Source organism: Heteronotia binoei, chromosome 4, assembly GCF_032191835.1.
Source record: "Heteronotia binoei isolate CCM8104 ecotype False Entrance Well chromosome 4, APGP_CSIRO_Hbin_v1, whole genome shotgun sequence".
Classification (NCBI taxonomy): Eukaryota; Metazoa; Chordata; class Lepidosauria; order Squamata; family Gekkonidae; genus Heteronotia; species Heteronotia binoei.
In genome coordinates, this window is record NC_083226.1 from 11164817 (window position 1) to 11185244 (window position 20428).

At 48.7% G+C, this 20428-nt stretch overlaps 2 protein-coding genes across 2 annotated transcripts in view; one reads left to right on the plus strand and one right to left on the minus strand.

The window, feature by feature from the left end:
- Nucleotides 1-4423, plus strand: part of TMEM39A (transmembrane protein 39A) — a 44797-nt gene extending 40374 nt beyond the window's left edge. The window contains exons 8-9 of the mRNA XM_060236778.1: nt 2125-2245; nt 3971-4423. Of these exons, the coding sequence (XP_060092761.1) occupies nt 2125-2245; nt 3971-4204 (355 nt within the window). The 3' untranslated portion in view covers nt 4205-4423. The remainder of the gene's footprint in view (nt 1-2124; nt 2246-3970) is intronic.
- A 2922-nt stretch (nt 4424-7345) lies between these two features.
- The window catches only part of LOC132570278 (uncharacterized), a 44303-nt gene continuing 31220 nt past the window's right edge, over nt 7346-20428 (minus strand). The window contains exons 17-20 of the mRNA XM_060236779.1: nt 19988-20063; nt 9924-10008; nt 9158-9245; nt 7346-8230 (exon numbers count right to left, since the gene is read on the minus strand). Coding sequence (XP_060092762.1) covers nt 8120-8230; nt 9158-9245; nt 9924-10008; nt 19988-20063 — 360 coding nt within the window. The 3' untranslated portion in view covers nt 7346-8119. The remainder of the gene's footprint in view (nt 8231-9157; nt 9246-9923; nt 10009-19987; nt 20064-20428) is intronic.

A 20428-nucleotide genomic window follows, 5' to 3' on the forward strand; every position in this document is an offset into this window, starting at 1 on the left:
GAGGGGAGAAGTATACATTATATATCTCCGGCATTAGTTTCCCCGAGGGTGTGGTCTCACGTTGTTGTTTTGTTGACGGGCGCAGGTTTTCACTGAGTGAGGTCGTTTCAGGTGGGTGGCTGTGTCGGCCTGCAGTAGAACAGCACTTCAGAGAGACCGGCAAGAGTTTCAGAGCCTGAGCTTTTGAGAGTCAAAACTGCCTTTTGTCAGATATCTCAAAGGCTGGTGCCCCCAAAATCTTGTTTGTCTCTAAGCCGCTACCAGACTTGACTCTACCAATCCTCTGTAAGGCTGGTGTTTCTACACACGCATAGCAATTGGGTGGTTCAGTTACTGAGGATGGACATAGCTGCTTTTATGACCAGCTGAAATTACTTTCTAGACCAATTTCTATATTTACAAATCTGTATTCACCCCTCCGCCCCCCCCCCAAAAAAACCCTTTTCTATGCTGTTTGTGGATACCCTGGAATGTGAAACAGGCCCATAGATCTGACAGCTGTATAGATCTGCTTCCTGGAATCGGAGTTGGAAGGGACTTCCCAGGTCATCTAGTCCTTTGGGGAGGGACGGTGGCTCAGTGGTAGAGCATCTGCTTGGGAAGCAGAAGGTCCCAGGTTCAATCCCTGGCATCTCCAAAAAGGGTCCAGGCAAATAGGTGTGAAAAACCTCAGCTTGAGACCCTGGAGAGCCGCTGCCAGTCTGAGAAGACAAGACTGACTTTGATGGACCAAAGGTCTGATTCAGTATAAGGCAGCTTCATGTGTTCATATGTTCATGTTCAACCCCCTGCACAATGCAGGAACTTCACCGAATCAGCATTGCTGTCAGATGGCCGTCTAGCTTCAGCTTCAAAACCTCCAAGGAAGGAGAGCCCACCGCCTCCTGAGGAAACCTCTTCCACTGAGGAACTGCTCTAACGGCACTTTTCCTTTTTTGCCGTCAAGTTGCGGCAACCCCTCCCGGCGACTCCTTGGGGTTGACTCGCGGCAACCCCTTGGGGTTTTCAAGGCAAGAGACGTGCAGAGGTGGCTTGCCGTTGCCTGCCTCTGTGGAGCACCCCAGGACTTCCTTACTGGCCTCCCTTCCAAGGACTAACTGGGGCCAATACTGCTTAGCAGCGTTCCCTCTAAGCTGAGTTAGCGTGAGCGAGCTCACAGATTTTTAGCCTCCAGCTCACACCTTTTGGGCTCAGCTCAGGAAGGAGGACCCCAGAGCACACTCGGCGATGCAGCAGCGCACCAAGGAGAAGTTTCGCTCACGAGACTGCAGCTTAGAAGGGACGCCGCCGCTTTGCCCAAGGCAGCTCACAAAATAACGTAATAAAATATAACGTGAAAAATTATGAAGTGAAACCCAGCCAGAGAATGAATTTTAAAAGAAATCACTGAGCAGCTTAAAAAATTTTTTCATCATCTTCTGACTGAGATGGGTAGCCAGGTTAGTCCGTCTGTAGCAGCAGAATGAGCCCTGGGGTGCAGCGGTAAGATGCAGTGTTGCAGTCCCAAGTTCTGCTCACAACTTGAGTTTGATCCCTGCGGAAGCTGGGTTCAGGTAGCCGGCTCCAGGTCGACTCGGCCTTCCATCCTTCCGAGGTCGGTCGAATGAGTCCCCAGCTTGCTGGGGGGGGAAGTGTCGATGACTGGGGAAGGCAATGGCAAACCATCCCGCAAAAAGTCTGCCGTGAAAACGTCGTGATGCGACGTCACCCCAGAGTCGGAAATGACTGGTGCTTGCAGAGGGGACTGCCGTTACCTTTAGTAGCAGGAAAGAGCAAGAATTCAGTAGTGCCTTAAAGACTAACATTTGTGGCATGGTCGGCGCTTTCCTGAGTCACTGTATCTCGGGGGACCCCTGTTCTACGGAGTTGAGTCCAATTTTGCTAGCGGTGACTTACGAAAGCTCATCTCCTGCCACAGACTTTGTGGTTTCAAGACGCTACTAGAACCTTGCTCTTTTCTACATTTCCTGACCCTACGCTGTAGAATGGTGATGCGCCACTTCTGAAAAAGCGCCATCTCCGATCACTCCCCTCTGAAGGCAGGGGACACAGAGAGCAGAGCTGGAGAGGCAGGTCTTCAGAGGTGGGCTGGACAAAACTCTTTCCCCCCTCCTTCCTCCACAGCTGGTCTGAGAGCACAATATGGCCGCAGGGGGTGCTGGTGCGGCACAGCCGGTGTCTGTACAAAGCCGTTGGGCCTTACAATGTAGCAGTGCCTTCGGATGTCTCCCACGCCCGCTTCTATGTAAGTACCGCAGATAGATAGATGGGGGAGCAGCTGGCCTCCGGGGGTTCAGCATGTCTCGACTAGGTCAGACTGTGTTTGCATATTTCCCTCCCGTCACATCCTGCTGGCTCCTTTTTTCCCCCCTCTGGTGTAGGTGCAGCTTCATCTTCCGCCCCGTAAATGCCTAAAAGCAGACTATTGCTTTTATTCTGTGCACAGAAGCTGCCTGTTATTCTGGGAATGCAACGTGGCTGCCTAGAGGATAGCGAAGAATGCAAACACGTTTCCACAGCAGAACTGTGGTTGTTATTCTTGAGTGGAAACAGGCCTGCCCTCTGAATAAAAGCTGGAAACAGCTTGGGCCGTTCCACATTTGCTCTCTCGTGATCTTTCTTTAGATTTTTCTTTAGAACTCAAGTAACTAGCCAATGAAAATGTGATGTTCCCTGCCATATGATGACATTAAATTGTAGTTGCTTTGTCAATCATGTAGTGAAAAGCCAGGAAAGGAAGAGAGAGGGAGGTATCTTTAGGATATCGTCAGTTAGTGAAGTGGGCTTTGGCAGGGGACCCGAAAGTGTCTAAAATAGTGGTTAGATGTATGGTGCCCCATAAATACTTCATCTAGAATTGGCTTAGACTTTCAGGCTTCTGTAAATTGTTAATTTTACCACTTTTAAAGGGCTCATGAAGTTGGCTTCAAAACGTGCAGAAAGCCAAGGAGCCTCTGCCTGTATCCTCCTCGTGGCTTTGCCAAATTATATTCCTTTTGTTTCCAGTCCCTCCTCTCTAAAGTAGGGGACCTCAATTTTTTTTGAGCCTTCAGGCGCTTTTGGAATCCTGATCCAGCGTAGTAGGCACAGCCACAGATGGGCTGCCATAAAATGGCTGCTGCGGCTTGCCTTCAGTCACACGGTGAAGGTCCCTGTGTACTGTAGTGGCAGCTGCTGCCCAAGAACGTTTTTAAAAATCTGCACAGCCAATCAGAAGCTTTGCAGGGCAAACGCCCCACCTGGCCCTACCCGCTTTCTAGAAACCTTTGACGGCACTCGAAAAGATGTTGGCAGGCATGCCCGGGCACCATCTTGGGGGACCCCTGCTCTAAGGAGTTCAGAGTAGGATTTCGTCCTCACACAAGCTCTGTAGAGGTTTATGCTGAGAAAGAAACCAAGCCCCTTTCTCCACTCCGTTTGTTCTGCATGCTACAAGGTGCTGCCTCCAGCTTTTCTGAGTGAGAGCAGTTGTCTTAAGACAACTTGGTCTGCGCTAGCGAGGGAAGGGCATGCAGAGAAACACTCCCTGTGGGAATCTTGTTCTCCTTTGAAATTCACTCACGATCATGCCTGGCTGAGGTTTTTTTTAATCCGTCTGACTCTTTTCCTCTTCTCCCGCCATGTTTAAATTCATTACACCTGGTCAGGGTTTGAAGAGAGCAGGAAGCTCTTTCAATTCGGTTCCTGTGGGAGAGGTCATTAGGGTGGATCCAGTTATCCTCTGTGTCGTTCTTCCTGAGGCAGACTTCACACATGAACCAGAAGAAAGGGGTGGGGGGGGAAGGTACATGTTTTAGGGAATAAATGGATGAGCATTGCTCAATAGGGTGTTGAGATGGGTTAGGATCCAGCCCAGCATTTTGGGATGGATGGAGGCTGGCTCACAGCTTTCATTGTTAGTCTCCATTCGGGAGACCCCCCCCCCTTTTTCCCTCAGCTGAACTCAGTGTCCCCCGTCTTTCCTCCACAGTTCCTCTTCCACCGCCCATTACGGCTCCTGAATCTGCTCATCCTCATCGAGGGCAGCGTGGTTTGCTACCAGCTCTACTCCCTCTTGCGCTCCGAGAAGTGGAACCACACGCTCTCCGTGGCCCTGATCCTCTTCTGCAACTATTACGTCTTATTTAAACTGCTGCGGGACCGGATAGTATTGGGAAGGGCATATTCGTACCCTCTCAACAGCTATGGGCTAAAGGCCCATTAATCGTGGGAGGAAGGGAAGGCTATTTTCATACAGCTCTATTTTTTTTTCCTTGCAACTGTTTATAAATATTTAAAAATATTTTATATTTTGTATACTACTGTTTTTTTGTGGGGTGGGGGAAGGGTCGAGTGGCAATTATATGTCACTTTATAAACAAGGTGTTATTTTATATCAAGAAATCATTGTGTATATACTGCATTATATACCTATGTGAAGCAAGAGCCCTGTATGTGTGGTTACTCCATCTGCTTGAAACACACACGATGAATTCCGTGGTCTTCCCCTCTCTGCTGCAAAATGCAGGAACTAATTCTCCAGGCCACCCCAACCTTTTCCAGCCAGTGGGCACTATTGTAATTCTTACATAATGCAGTGGGCACAGGCACAAAACGGCTACTTCAGCTTACACCGTCCAGATTCCTGTGCTAGGGTGGTAACTGCCGCCAAAGCAACTTTTAAAAATCTGCACAGCCAATCAGAAGCCTTGCAGGGCAAAAGCCTCCGTGCCCACAGGCCTGGCCCCAGACCTCTGCGCAAAAGAACAAAACGGGCACGGGCATGAACAGGCCTGGTTTGTCGACGAGGGGTTTGGCACCCATGACCCTCCATGTTTTCATGGAGGTTCATGGGAGGGTTTAGGCAATGGAGAAGTTTGGGGGTTTGCACCATTTTCCCAGTTCATGCCCACCCCTCACGCTTTGGCAGGCAGAATCACTTAACCTGGCAGGCTTCCTGCCTGCTCCACAGGATGACTGGGTTCTGCCTCTTTGCCAGGCTGTTCGTTTACCTCATTCCTTCAGGGTGGTCTTGAGCCTGGGGAATTCCTTACAACGTCCCCATCTCAGAGGACGAACCTGGCTCTAGGCTTCTCTTTTGGTTACTGCAGCCTATGCTACTTCAACCTCTCCAGTAACAGTTCTTTAAAATACACCCCCCCCCATTATTGCACCAGTAGTTGTGCTGATATCCCAAAAGCAGTTCCATCCTTAAGTGATCAAATGGGGGGGGGGGGAGAGACTAGTTTTTGACTGCTCCTGCATGTTGTTGCAGCCAATTCTGTCTTTAAGGCTTGTCTAAGGTAGGTCAAGGGAACGCCTGCTGGCAGAATTCAGCTGTCACAAGGCAAGATAGCAAAGGGTGCTTTCCTGGCAGACTTGAGCACGGGTAGGCACAAGGAACACGGCTTCTGTGTGGTGCATTGTAAACCTCTGCCATAAGCATAGGATTGTGGGTCAGGCCTGTGAAGCTGGCTGGCTTGCCCTTCCTTTTGGAGAGAAAGCTCTTTGGACTCTACGCTTCAAGAGTTTGACCAAAGCCGGCGAGGACGAGGGTTTTGAGGCCTCTCCTTAAAAAAGCAGAAGTGACAGAGCAGGTGCCTCATCCCTGGAGATGCAGGGAGGCAGCTCCTCCAATGGGTGCTTTGCTCTTGGGTCCCCAGGTAGTCTGATGGGCTTGCTGTATTGCACAATCACACCGAGAAACGCTCTCTGCCAATGGCGAGTGAGAGACGTACGTTGTAACATGTAGTTCTTTCTCAGGAGCCAAATGGAAGGCATTTGCTGGCTCTGTGGATGTTTCAGTTTCGGGGGGCTTCCGTACACCCCAGATCCCTTGGTGCAGGGAGTCCCCTTCTCCTCTCCTGAAGGGCTCAGATTCTCCTCTCTGTTCTTTGCCACATGAAGCACAGCTAACTTATCCTTACCCCCATTTCTGCTTTCCTCTGAATAAAGCCCCCGCTTGCTTCAATAACACTCCGGCATCAGAGACTTGCATAACCCACTGGGATAGAAATCCCTCTGTAACACTTTGAACAATGCGATTCTGCTGCCGGAGAAGAGGCAGCAGCTGTCAATGGCCAGCCGTTTATTGACTCCTTGATAAGCTACATTTGGCATGGATCCTCTTTTCTTCCATGTGGGGGTCCTGGTAATGAAATGAGTCAGGAGAGAACTTTCCAAAGGAACAGGTTAGACCTTTATAGCCTTGGATACCATGTTGACATGCAGCTAACTACATATTCCTTCTAGGGAACCTCCTTGTTCTTTTTGTTCCTAGCTTGAGATAAATCTGTTTACACGTCCATCGTGTTACAAAGCTACCTGAGCTGCAGCCTTTGTCCACGACGACTCCGGTGGCACCCAAACTTAATCCTGCTTAGAAATTATTAACAGGAAACATAAGACATCTTGTAAAAGAAACTGGTACTTCCATCCTCATTACATCAGCAATTCTCAAGTGAAGGATTCCTCAGCACCCAGAGGATGACCTCTGTTAGTGTCAGAAGTAAATTCTGTGCTGACTTACTTCAACATTTGAGAGCCCCAGTACAATCTTGTGATTTCCTGATCCATTTCCCAGCTATCCTTTGGTGCAATGTGATTTCTTAGTGTCAGAAGTAAATTCTGTGCTGACTTGCTTCAACGTTTGAGAGCCCCAGCACAATCTTGCGATTTCCTGATCCATTTCCCAGCTATCCTTTGGTGCAATGTGATTTCTTCACCAAGCATCTCTGCTCAGACTCTGCCCCTAAAAGGCATGTCTGTGACAAGTGGTTAATCCCAAGATCCTTATTTGCTGGATCTTTTGTTCTTATCCAGAGACCTACGTGGAAAAGGCTCAGCTAACAAAAACGCAAAACAGTCATGTAAACGGCTGTGTCTGCCCTTCATTCAAGCAGAGAGGGAAGGAGATCAGGTTGTCAGTGCAGAGCACAAAATAATCACCAGTAAATCTACTGCAGCTTGTGTCTCTGACTCTTGGCAACTAGGCCTTGAAGAACTGTGCCACAATCTGTGGTGGAAAGATGCTCGTGTCAACACTTGCACTAGCTAGCTAGAGCTGCTGGGCCTCTGTCAAAGTGGGTTCTTTTTTTGCATAATGCCTCTATCCTTAGGGGTTCCCAGTGTGGTTCCCATGCATGCCACGATGTCCACTGTTTTAGAAAGTCGCCAGAGCAGGTAGGGCAAGGCTTCTAGCCGGCGGTGCAGGTTTTTAAAAATGTTGCTTTGGCAGCAGCTGCCACTACAGCACACAGGTATTCACTGCATAACTGAAATTAATATCTTATATCTGCAGTCACCAGCCCATCTCAGAATTCCAAAGGCTGAAGACAGGTAGGAGAAATAAATGCGGACAGCCGTGAACCGTAACTGCAATATATTTTTTAAATATATCCATTTTGTTGCAAAGAATACAGCAGTGTTGTCTGTCTGGTGGTACAGCCAACTACAGTCCAATGAAACCAAACAAGAAGCAGAATCCTTTTATGGAGTTCCACCTCCCCCTGTGCGAGAAACACTGTTGCTGCTAAATTGCCAAAAATGTTCAGAACCCGACAACCAAGTGAAAATTTCGTTTGCCCCTAAGTAACCAAGTGGTCCATCAAAGGTAAGAAAAATATCATAAATAAATTCTTGCTCATTTTTGTGGAAAGGGGGACCATTTCAGCTCACTGCCAGACCAGGTGGTCAGGGCCCTGTGAGAGCTCGCACAGCTCCGCAGGGCCTGTAAGACGACACCCTTCCAACCAGGCGTTTGCAAGTTAGAGCACTGGCTACTACGGTCTCCCAAAAATATCTGGACCACCTCTTGCAATCTGCACCATATAGAACAATCTGCACCATTAAGAGCTGCTTTTCGGTGAACACCTAGCTGGAATAGCAAGACAACACACAAGATTATAGCACCTGAAATGTCAATTCCTATCTTTTAAATTGGTCTTATTTTCAATGTTTTATTGTATATTTATATTCATGCATATGCATGACCATGTGAGCTGCCCTGAGCCTGCCTCAGCAGGGAGGGCGGGATATAAATTGAATTAAATAAAATAAAATAAGCCAGCTCTCTCCCCCTCCCCCCCCAAAAAAACCCTCATAAAACACCACCCCGCTGGAAATCCTGGCGCCAACCCCATCACCCAAGTACGTCATAATAAATGGCGGGTTTTGCTGTCACGTCACGAAACTGCTCCAACTTCAGGCCAACCCGGAACAACAGAGCTTCGTCCCACCACTTGGCCATGATCTGTCAAACAGAAACACAGGGCGTGAGGAAAACTGGTGGCGAGCTTCTAGAAAACAAGAGCCTCTTTCAAGCTGGAAACTCTGAAGGAAGGACTGTAGATTGGTCTTTCTCCATGGAGATCCACCTCTACACCAGGCCATACCAATTGCATGGGAGGGTTTGGGCAGCAGATGGAACCGTCGCACGTGAAGTTGCCTTATAGTGAATCAGACGCTCAGTCCATCAGGGTCAGCACTGTCTACTCAGAAAGGCAGTCAGCTCTCCAGAGTCTAAGGCAGAGGCCTTTTCACAGCGCCTACTGCCAAATACTTTTAACTGGAGATGCCAAGGACCAAACCTGGGTCTCTCTGCATGCTAAGCAGATACTTTGCCACTAAGCCACAACCCCACCCCCATGTGCCTCCCTGCGCAAGCCGCCGCATCGTGCACTTAGCAAGGGACTGAGGCAATTATGGGCCTGAAGCCAAAAGTACTGTTTTCTGTATCAACAGAGTAGCTTATCAATTGCCTCCATTCCTCAACACGCCATAAGCAAAGTGCCTTAGGCAAAAAAGCAAGACGCCATTTGCTAGCGGTCCTTGTAGTAAGAACAAAGGCAGAACATAACAGGCCTCTTCCCTCCCCCCGGCAGTTCCTGGAGTAGCATGCCTGGTCCCTGACTCATTCAGGGCAGAAAGGGGTTTCCTCTTTGACTCCACACCCCACCCCAATGACTAGGAAGGGAGGCATCTGGCAAGAGAAGGCAACAGACAGGAGGGCACAGTGCAGGGATATAGACAAAAGCGGGCCCTTCTGCTATTCCTACCTGCTCTGGAAAGCAAGGGCAAGAACAACACTGGATGAGAAAGAACTCGCTCTTCGCTGGCTGAGAAAGAACTAAAGAGCGCCCCGTCTGGGCAGCATCAAACAGAGAAACGTCTGGTTTACCTGAAGGCTGATGGGAAGCCCTGAAGCAGTGTATCCCACCGGAACCACCAGCGCCGGAATGCCCGTGAAGTTGGCCAGCTGCACAAATCTGCAGTGATCAAGCAGGGAGGAGCCATCAGTTCTAATTCTGGCCCTATGCACAGGCTGAGGTCAGGACAGTTTTTGCTTTTAGCTGATCAACAGATGTTTGTCAGGCAAACCAGAAGTTGAGCAAACACTGAGGGAACGGTTACTGTGAAGGAAGTATTTCCGTCTTCGAAAAGCAACCCAACCCAATCGGAAATTTCAGCCAGCTAACAGGTAACTCATCCTTTAGGTCGGGGGGGGGGGTCCCCACTGTGGTAGCCAAGTGTCATGGCACCCCAAAACGTGTTTTTAGGAAGTAGGTGGGGCTTTTGCCCAGCAAGGCTTTGAATTGACCACTGGAGATTTCACTGAGTTTGCACAGCTTGCTTTGGCAGCAGCTGCCACAAGCTAAGGACCTTCACTGTGTGACTGAAGGTAAGCTGTGGCAGCCATTTTATGGCTGGCTCCACCTCCTGCTACCAGCCGGCTCTGCCCCCTGCGGCAGCCATTTTAGGGCACCCACTACATTGTGTCAGAGTTCCAAGGGTACCTGCAGATTCAAGACAATTAAGGGACCCCTGCTCCAGGTGATTCAGCTCAAAAGGATGGGGCTTTTCAGATGCTTGGCTGGCTCTCCCCCCCCCCCCCACTCAGTATCCCACAAAAGGCCATTAGTTCTTTGCCCCACAGGCCCTCTCACCTCATGGCACGTAGAGTAGTCCGAACATCATTACATCCAGTCCGGAGATCAGAGTCCTGAATTCTTGGGGCTGGACATGCCGTACCTTGTGCAAGATATAAATAGGCAGTGAGAAGAAGTCCTGAACTCTCCTCAGAAAGATGTGCTCTCATCCCTCAGGAAATGCCGAACTTCCTAGCCGAACTGGAAACACTGCTTCCGGAGTGCCTGCGCTCAGGGATTAGCCACGGTTTCCAACTAACCTGCTAAAAAAAAAAACCCAACTGGGCCAAATCCTTTCCAAAAATGTAAAAAGTGTATACGCAACAACATCTTGCGGCCTGCAGCTATGCGGAAGACCTGCAAGAAGCAGCCAGCTAACTTTTGGAGAGGCTTCAGAAAGCTGCCTTGGGTGAGATTTTGAGCTGCAGGAAGTGAGAGGGGGACACTGATTTTTTTGTAAATTTTAAAATCAAAGACGCTCAGAACAGCTTTTATCCTCACAACCACCATGTGAGGTAGGTTAGGGAGAGGGAGGGAGAGAGAGAGACTGGCCTCAGTTTATCCTGCCTGCTTCACAACAAGTGGCAATTTGAACCCGAGCCCAGCACTCTGAGGACTACACAGCCACAGCAAGAACTTAGTATTGAAGCCACATCTTGAGCCACAAGGGAAGGTGGAGGTATAAATATGTCAACTAAATGAAGACCTCGTCATCTTTCACTTCCTGTCCCTGAGGTTTACAGAAGTACTTTTTTGGCATTCTTTTTTTTTCCCATTAAACTTTTAAACCCGATATAAAACAAGTGCAGTCAAATATGCCACCTGCCCCACCCAGACATCTACGATGTCCCTAAGCCAACTTTGCTGCCCTTGGCATTGTTCTGCGCAGGATTCTGACAGGGCATGGTGCCAGCCACCGCTCAAACGGAGCAGCCTTGTGTGGCGGCTCCATACCGCAGCAGCAGCTCTATATGGATTGGGGCAGGGAAGAATGGCGCACAAGACTTCTGTGGCCCTGCCGGAAAAACCCAAGCAGCCTTCAGAAGACAACTCGTCTGTCAGCAATCGATTTGGGCTTAAAGTGAAGCAATCAGTGCTCCAGATGTCGAGTGCCAAATGACCTGCAGGCCTTTCCCCCCAAAGAGAGAGAGAAGAAAGGCAGCTCTAAAGTTAGAATCACAGGATTGGAAAGGTCCACAAAGGCCATCTAGTCCAATCACCTGCTCAAAGCAGGATCAGCCTACAGCAGTGGTGGCGAACCTATGGCATGCATGCCAGAGGCACTCAGAGCCCTCTCTGTGGGCATGTGCGCCATCGCCCCAGCACAGAGTTCGCCAGAGTTCGTTACTAGAAAGCCAGAGGGATGCGGGGCCGGGCTGCTCCCCTCCCCATCTCCATGCACACCAGAGGACATTTCTCACATCACCCGCCCCTCTGTCCAACAGCCCAATGGGAGTGCTTCCTCTCTCCCGTCTGGGGTAAGGCAGGCGGCTCACATGCGGTGCAGATGGCAGCCTGTTGAGTCTGTGGCGAAGGTGATTCCTATGGTGGGGTTGGAGAGGAGCTAGGTTGGAGGAGAGTATAGCTCACAGCATGGCACAGCTGGAAGGGAGCGGAGCTGGAGGGGAGCAGAGCACTCGGGCCAAAGCGTGGGTTTTGTGGCACCAGCCCTGTCTTGTTGCCCGCTGGAGGCTTATCTGTAAGAACATCACACAACGCTAATTCTTCTATGATCTTAAAAGGCAAACCACAGAATTGCATCGCCAATCCTACTGGAAAAGAAGTGCATGCAGAATTTCACATAGCTGTGAGTGTTGATGAAATACGGCACTTTCTGTGGTTGACGCCAACCACAAAAGTGTTGCAAAGCTTGGCAAAACTGAAATAAGAGTTTCTTGAAGGGAAATTGAGGAAATATCATTCCCAGTATCTTAATTTTGAACATATGAAGCTGCCTTATACTGAATCAAACCCTAGGTCCATCAAAGTCAGTATTGTCTACTCAGACTGGCAGCGGCTCTCCAGGGTCTCAAGCTGAGGCTTTTCACACCTATTTGCCTGGACCCCTTTTTTAAGATGCCAGGGATTGAACCTGGGACCTTCTGCTTCCCAAGCAGATGCTCTACCACTGAGCCACCGTCCCTCCCCTGCTCTCCAGGGTCTCAAGCGGAGGCTTTTCACGCCTATTTGCTTGGACCCTTTTTTAGTGGAGATGCCAGGGATTGAACCGGGGACCTTCCGCTCCCCAAGCAGATGCTCTGCCACTGAGCCACCGTCCCTCCCCAACATTTTTGCAACTATCTTTCTGGAAATCATCTGACAGCTGTCAGTTTTCCAATTTCACTGCGCGTAGCAAAACATGGTAAGCCCCTCTCTGGTGGGGATATTATCAGAACGGCCATGTTGTCTGGGAGTAATCCCCTTTTTCATGGTTTCCCAAACAAGAATAAAATTATTCAACGCATCTCTGAGATGCCACTTAGCAGAAATACTGTTAAAGACCGAGTCCAGCACACGGCAACTGATGTTAGTCAGGCAGCCTGTTACTCCATGTGCTTGGATAAAAGCACAGATATAAATAAGCATGCAAGGCTAACAGTGATTTTGCGTTATGCTTGTTGGTGACTTCATGAGAGAAGAGCTGGTGAAACTGTTGTCTTTGCCTAAAAGAACACAAGGGATAGATACCTACAGTGCTGCGGTGGAGGCTTTTTTGTTGCAAGATTTAAGACCAGAAAAAGAGGTTCTAATTACTAGCGATGGCGGGGGCAACATCTGGTTTCATCCAGCTCTTTGTTAAACAAAACATCAAGTCACTCATTTCCATTTCATGATACATCAAGAAGCTCTTTGTGCCAGGGAAAGCAGCAGAAAATGTGACCATGACCTCAAAGGTGTCACCAAAACTGAATTACATCATGGCTCGTGCTCGGATTTTGACAGTTTCAAGCACTTCTTGAGGAGGTTCTGTGGGAACTCAGTCCTAAAATGGCTGACTGACTCCATCTTAGTAATAGTAAATGTTGTTTCTGCAATGTCATGCTGAGTCATGTTGCATCATGGTCCAGCTGTTACCTGTTACTGAGGTAAGGTGGAATGACCTCACCTGTAATTAGGCTTTGTGCTGACTCACAGAGCTGATGCAACCTCTGGTGAGCTTGCATGATTGATGTGTGTATTTAGGGAAGCTCAGTGAGCTTGCTCTGTCTGCCGGTAAGGATTGTGGGTACTGTGAGACTCACCGTCCGGGTGGCAGCGAACACTGCTGGTGTTGATCCTATGCTACTGTGCTTGGATCGTGCTGTGTATACTTACTGGTGTATACTGTTATCTACTGAAGTGTGTACTGATTACTGTGTATGACCTTGGCCTGGCAACGACTCTGAATATTGGATACTGTCCTGGTAAATATATTCTACCATTGCATACAGTTGTCTCTCTTGTCTATTAATTCCTGTGTTTGCCTGTCCCTCTCCTTCAGTGTCTTCTGCTGCGTGCAAAATCTCTAACAGGTTCAGGCACGGTATAATTGTTTACTTATGTACGATAATATCCGGTGGCTGAGCAGAGGACCAGTCCCAGAGAGATTTGTAGCCTGCTTGGATGAAATTAGGCTTTTTATGAATGAAAAAGGGCAGGGATATCCACAGCTCACTGATACGGCCCGGCTTACCAACCTCATGTTTTTTTTACAGATTTTACACTACACTTCAGTGTACTGAACAAACAACTACAAGGTGTAGGGAAAACAGCAGAAAGGACGTTTTGCAATATCGAAACATTTGAGAGAAAACCGCAGGGTTTTGAAAGAGACCTTGAAAGTGGGCCGCTGAAATATTTTCCAAATCTAAAAATGCATTTAGAAAATTTTACAATAGTTGCATACAATCCTACAACCAATCAGGAAACCTACAAGGAATTTTCTAGCATTGTAGCGGCTGCAAAGGTGAATTTTAGTAACAGATTTTTACAGTTCCGTAAGATGGAAGACAACCCTTTGTTTTCTTATTTCTCCAGATAAAGCCAAATTTGAAGAACAATAAGGCTCTCAGGGACAGAAGCTTTTGAGAATCACCAGGTCATAGAATCGCAGAGTTGGAAGGGTCATCTAATGCAACCCACTGCACAATGCAGGAAATTCACAAATACCTCCCCATAAGTTCACAGGATCCGCATTGCTGTCAGCTGGCCATCTAGCCTCTGTTTAAAAACCTCCAAGGAAGGAGCTATCTCTCAAAAGTTCCTGCCCTGAAAATCTTGCAGTCTTAGAGGCGTTACTGGACTCAACTCTAGCCCTGGAGACCAAGCCCTGCGAGGAAAGGATGAGAGACCTGGGAATGTTTGGTCTGGAGAAGAGGAGGTGGAGGGAGGACATCATTGCTTTAGGTATCGGAAGGGCTGTTGCTTAGAGGAGAGCAGGGAACTGTTCCCGTTGGCAGCGGAGGAGAGGACTTGCGATAATGGGTCTAAATTAAGGGTGGGAAGGTACCAGCTAGATACTAGGAATAACTTTCTTACAGCCAGTGCTGAAAGAGCTGCACTGGCTTCCTGTTGTGTTCTGGGTTCGTTTCAAGGTGTTGGTACTGACCTTTAAAGCCCTTTATGGTCAGGGACCTGCCTATCTGCGGGACCGCCTTTCTCCGTATATCCCCCAGAGAGCACTGCGTCCAGGGACGAAAAATCTACTGTCCATCCCTGGACCAAAAGAAGCCAGGTTGCGTAAGACACGAGCCAGGGCTTTCTCGGTGGCAGCGCCAGAACTCTGGAACGCTCTCCCGGAGGCCATAAGGGCCCAGCGGGATCTGCCTACGTTCTGCAGGGCCTGTAAGACCAAATTGTTCCGACAGGCCTTCGATATCTGAGAGAGAGCTGTCACTGGACATCATACAGAGCACCATGCAGAGTACTGGTGGTCACCACCAAATTTTCAGAACCGCCTATATTGTATTGTATTAATACAGCACCATGAAATGGTTTTAAATAATTTAAATATGTAATTATGTTTTATATGTGTTATTGGTTTTAATGGTAGTAATGTAATGTTGTGAGCCGCCCTGTGTCCGCTTGCGGAGAGGGCGGGATATAAGCTTAATGTAATAAATAAATATGAACATATGAAGCTGCCTTATACGGAATCAGACCTTTGGTCCATCAAAGTCAGTATTGTCTTCTCAGACTGGCAGCGGCTCTCCAGGGTCTCAAGCTGAGGTTTTTCACACCTATTTGCCTGGACCTTTTTTTTTTTGGAGATGCCGGGGATTGAACCTGGGACCTTCTGCTTCCCAAGCAGATGCTCTACCACTGAGCCACCGCCCCTCCCTATAAATGCAGTAAGAGTAGTTCAATAGTGGAAGCCTGTGCCTAGGGAAGTGGTGAGCTCTCCCTTCCTGGCAGCTTTGAAGCAGCAGCTGGACAAACACTTGTCAGGGATGCTTATGGGCAGTGACGGTGAACCTTTTAGAGGCTGAGTGCCTCAACAACAACCCCAAAATCCACTTATTTATTGCAAAGCGCCAACACGGCAGTTTAACCTGAACACTGAGGTTTTAGTTTAGAAGAAACAACTCGTACGTTAACATCTTTTGTCTTGAAAGAAAAAACGCGATAACGGAGCTTTCAACGATCCAAACGACTTTTTATTGAAAGGTAAAGAAGTTTGCATTCGGCATGCTTTTGAACCATTAGTGTGATTTTGGCTGTTGCACGCATGCTGCTAATTTGTCTAACCTTGGCTCATACTTTGTAAGTTTGAGAGCAACACGCGCAGCGCTCAGGTCATCCGTTAGTCTGTTTCTGGGGTCAGAGTTGATATAATCCATAGGTAAAAACAGCTGCTCACAAACATAAGATGATCCAAACAAAGTATGCCAGGTCCATAAATAATAAGACCTCGATCCTTAGGGAGTTCCTTAAGCAGGATGTGGATCTGGCTTGCGTGACCGAGACCTGCAGGCGAAATGGGAAGACTGTAGCTCTCTCCCAGATGGCTCCCCCAGGATACTCAGTCTTTCACCAATCACGGACTAGCGGGCGGGCGCTATTCATACTTGAGGATTACTCGTTCCGGGCTCTTCCGACCCCAACGATCAATGGTATAGAATGTGCCGGTCTGGTGTGGGATGTGAGGGAGGGGTTGGCGATCTGGCTGGTGTACTGTCCGCCTAACACACCAGCCAGTGCCTTACTATCCCCGATGGAGGCCGTAACAGACTGGGCACTGGGGTACCCAAGGCTTTTGATCCTGGGTGATTTCAATGTCCATGCCGATGACACGACCTCCAGTCAGGCGATGGACCGAGTGTCACCCATGGCGACACTGGGACTCTCCCAGTTTGTTACAACACCCACTCACCAGGCGGGGCACATGTTAGATTTGGTCTTTGCGGCCGGGGTTTTGGTGGACAGTATTACTGCAAAGGGGTGCCATGGTCGAGCCACTTTGCCCTCAATGCTCGTATGGGTGCTCCACCCCAAGCCCATTTGGGCGGAGAGCCTAATTTGGCTCGCCAGCGGAGTCTGATGGACCCTGAGAGGTTCCAAATGGCTCTGCGGGATCCCTGGTGATTCCCTTGATGATCTGGTTGTGTCATGGCATGGCCGACTATCCAGGGCTATCGAGATCGCACGTCGACGCCCCCTGCGCCGTGTGTGACAGCTGAAACAAGGGCTCAGATGGTTAGAGAGGCAATGGTGGCGTACTTGAGACCAAGCGACGAGAACATCTTATAGAGAGTTTGAGGTCCTATAAGATGGCGGTCAAAGCCACAAAGAACTACTACTTTGCGGCCAAGATTGCGTCTGCAAATTCGCGCCCGGCACAATTGTTTAGGATAATTCGGAATCTTACAACACTGCCTCAAGGCAGGCCAAATGCTAGTGAATTAGAGACTGACTATGAGGCTTTTGCGAAATTTTTTGCAGATAAAATCGCATCGCTCTGCCGCGACTTCACGCCACATTGGATACAGTACCAGAACTTGAGGTTCCGTGCCTGCCTTCTGGTTCAATTCTGGATCACTTCGACACACTTAGCTTGGAGGAAGTTGACGGAATCCTCTCTACTGTATGCCCAACAACTTGCGATTTGGACCCATGTCCCTCCTGGCTAACTAAATCTTGCTAGAGGGAATTTAGATGTCCTATACGGGACATTGTAAATAGATCCCTCTCAAGAGGGGTGTTTTCCAGCACCTCTTAAAGAGGCTGTGGTCTGCCCTCTCTTGAAAAAGGTGACATCAGATCTGGCCAAATTGGCACATTATTGCCTGGTCTCAAATTTACCACTTTTGGGTAAAATCGTATAGAGGGCAGGAGCGCTGCAGTTGCCGAGTTTTCTGGATGACGCTTCCGTCTTAGATCCTCACCAGTCTGGCTTTCGCCCGGGTCATGGGATGGAGACAGTCCTGGCTGCCTTGCTGGATGACCTCCAGAGGCATCTGGAACAAGGCAGCACGGCATTACTGATGTTGTTGGATCTATCGGCTATGTTCGATATGGTCGGCCATCGGTTGCTGCTCCACCGCCTCGCCGACACAGGGATTCGAGGGTTATCCTTGCAATGGCTTTTCTCTTTCCTTGATGGTCGGGGACAAAGGGTGGCAATTGGGGGAGAGCTGTTCCAGAGGCACTTGCTAGATTGTGGGGTGCCACAGGGGGCAGTGCTCTCTCCCATGTTGTTTAACATCTACATGCGCCCCCTTGCCCAGATTGCCTGGAGGTACCAACTTGGGTGTCATCAAGATGCTGATGACACCCAGCTCTATCTACTAATGGACGGACGGCCTGACTGTGCCCCCAAAAATCTGGACCAGGTGATGCAAGCCGTGGCAGGTTGGGCTCAGGCTGAGTAGGTTGAAGTTGAATCCAACGAAGAAAGAGGTCCTTTGCCTGAGTTGTGGCAGTCTGGGAAGGGAAATCCCTCTTCCAGTTTTTGATGGTGCGCCATTGAAAGTGGCGCGCAAGTTCAAGAGCTTGGGGGTACTACTGGAGCCTTCTTTGTTAATGGAGGCCCAGATAGCAGCCACTGCTAAATCTGTTTTTTTTCACCTTAGGCAGGCAAGGCAGCTAGCTCCCTTCCTAGAGCGTGACAACTTGGCAACAGCGATCCATGCAACGGTCACCTTGAGATTGGATTACTGTAATGCCCTCTACATGGGGCTGCCCTTGTGCCGAATTCGGAAACTGCAGCTAGTGCAGAATGCAGTGGCCAGGCTGTTACTAGGGCTCCCAAAGTGGGAGCACATACAGCCGAGGCTGTGCGAACTGCACTGGCTGCCAATTGTATACCGGATTCGTTACAAAGTGCTGGTTATTACCTTTAAAGCCCTATATGGCTGAGGACCTGCCTACCTTAGGGACCGTCTCTTCCTATATGTGCCCCAGAGAGTACTGAGATCAAGTGCACAAAATCTTTTGACAATCTCCGGGCCGAAGGAGGCCAAACTGAAGACTATGAGAGAAAGGGCCTTTTCGATTGCAGCTCCACACTGGTGGAACCAACTACCAGATGAGGTGCAGGCCCTACGGAGTCTACGGAGAGCCGGTTTGGTGTAGTGGTTAAGTGTGTGGACTCTTATCTGGGAGAACCGGGTTTGATTCCCCACTCCTCCACTTGCACCTGCTAGCATGGCCTTGGGTCAGCCATAGCTCTGGCAGAGGTTGTCCTTGAAAGGGCAGCTGCTGTGAGAGCCCTCTCCAGCCCCACCCACCTCACAGGGTGTCTGTTGTGGGGGAGGAAGGTAAAGGAGATTGTGAGCCGCTCTAAGACTCTTTGGAGTGGAGGGCAGGATATAAATCCAATATCTTCATCTACCTCACAGGGTGTCTGTTGTGGGGGAGGAAGGTAAAGGAGATTGTGAGCCGCTCTGAGACTCTTCGGAGTGGAGGGCGGGATATAAATCCAATATCTTCATCTACCTCACAGGGTGTCTGTCGTGGGGGAGGAAGGTAAAGGAGATTGTGAGCCGCTCTGAGACTCTTCGGAATGGAGGGCGGGATATAAATCCAATATCTTCTATCTTCTTCTTGCTCAATTCTATAGGGCCTGCAAGACTATTCTCTTTCAGCTGGCCTTCTCTTAATGTAGATCCTAGCCTATTATATACGGTCATCATAAATTACAAGGGGAGAACATCTAGAATATAGCACCTGAAAATGTTAGAATTTAATTAATTGATGGTTTTAATGTTTTTAATGTAAAAGCAAATACTGTGAATCGTATATTGTATAATATTTCATTATTGTAATCTTGTATTTATGCCATATTTTGTGAGCTGCCCTGAGCCTGCTGCGGCGGGAAGGGCGGGATATAAATAAAATATTATTATTATTATTATTATAAGGAAAGCAATCCCAAGTGCTTTCACTGACAGATTTATTTGGCAGAGAATCCCACACTTTAAGGATTTTATTTTCAGAACTAACCGTGCTGTCTTTTGTCATCCCTTCCATCTTCTCAAGTGTTTCACGCAGGTCATAGAATTTATTTTTCCAGATAGAGCTTTCTTGAAATTCCAACAGCTCCGTTTCCAGATTTTTTAAATCCAACCAGCGTAAGCAGGAAATATCAAGTTCTCTACGGTGCTAACAGACTTGATTCTAGCTTTTCTACTGCAGACCAACACCAACTACTCTCTGAAGCGATAAAATCAGCTATGGACTGAAAAACACAGCCATGCCAAGACAGCCCTAACGTCCAAAGGGAGCATTGCAAACATGAACGATTCCTTCTTCAGAAGGGTTGGCAGGAATTCCAGGTGGGTCCCAACTCCATGGCAGCTGCTCAGAAGGCTCAAAGTCCCTGCCTCCAGCCAAGCGAGCCTTCAACAAGGAAGCCGACCTTGGGTTGGGCCAGCAACTGCTCTGGGCAGCTCTGAGCAGCATCTCCAGTACAACACCTGCGCTTAGCAAGTGGGGCTGAGACGCCGTGAGAGAGAACTGAAGTTCTTGCGGTCCTTCCCCTCATGAGCATGTCTGCAAGCAGACAGCAAGGACCAACATCACTTTGGACATCAGCACTGCCCCCCCACCCATGCACACACATACATAAGTCTGTCAAAATCGCCACTGACAGCAGGAGATACCTGGGGTAAGGAGACAATGGACGTTTGCAAAAGTTTCTCGCAAGAAAGCCATGGTGCGACTGCGTTGCCGATTGGCCTGCAAAGGAAAACGCAGAGTCTGTAATAATAATAATAATAATACATTTTATTTATATCCTGCCCTCCCCGCCGAGGCAGGCTCAGGGCGGCTAACAGCATCGGTCAGTATAACATATTATACAATAATTTAAACAGTGGGTAACAATTAATTAAAATTCTAAAAACAGTAAAACCATAAAAATTAACATCTTGGTGCTATTCCGGCAGATGACAAAATCATTTAAGCAGTCTCTCAGTTTTTTAGTCGGTGAAGGCTTCACCGAAGAGGATGGTCTTGCAGGCCCTGCGGAATCGGTCAAAGCCCCGCAGGGCCCGCACTTCCTCCGGGAGCTGGTTCCATAGGTGTGGAGCCACGATGGAGAA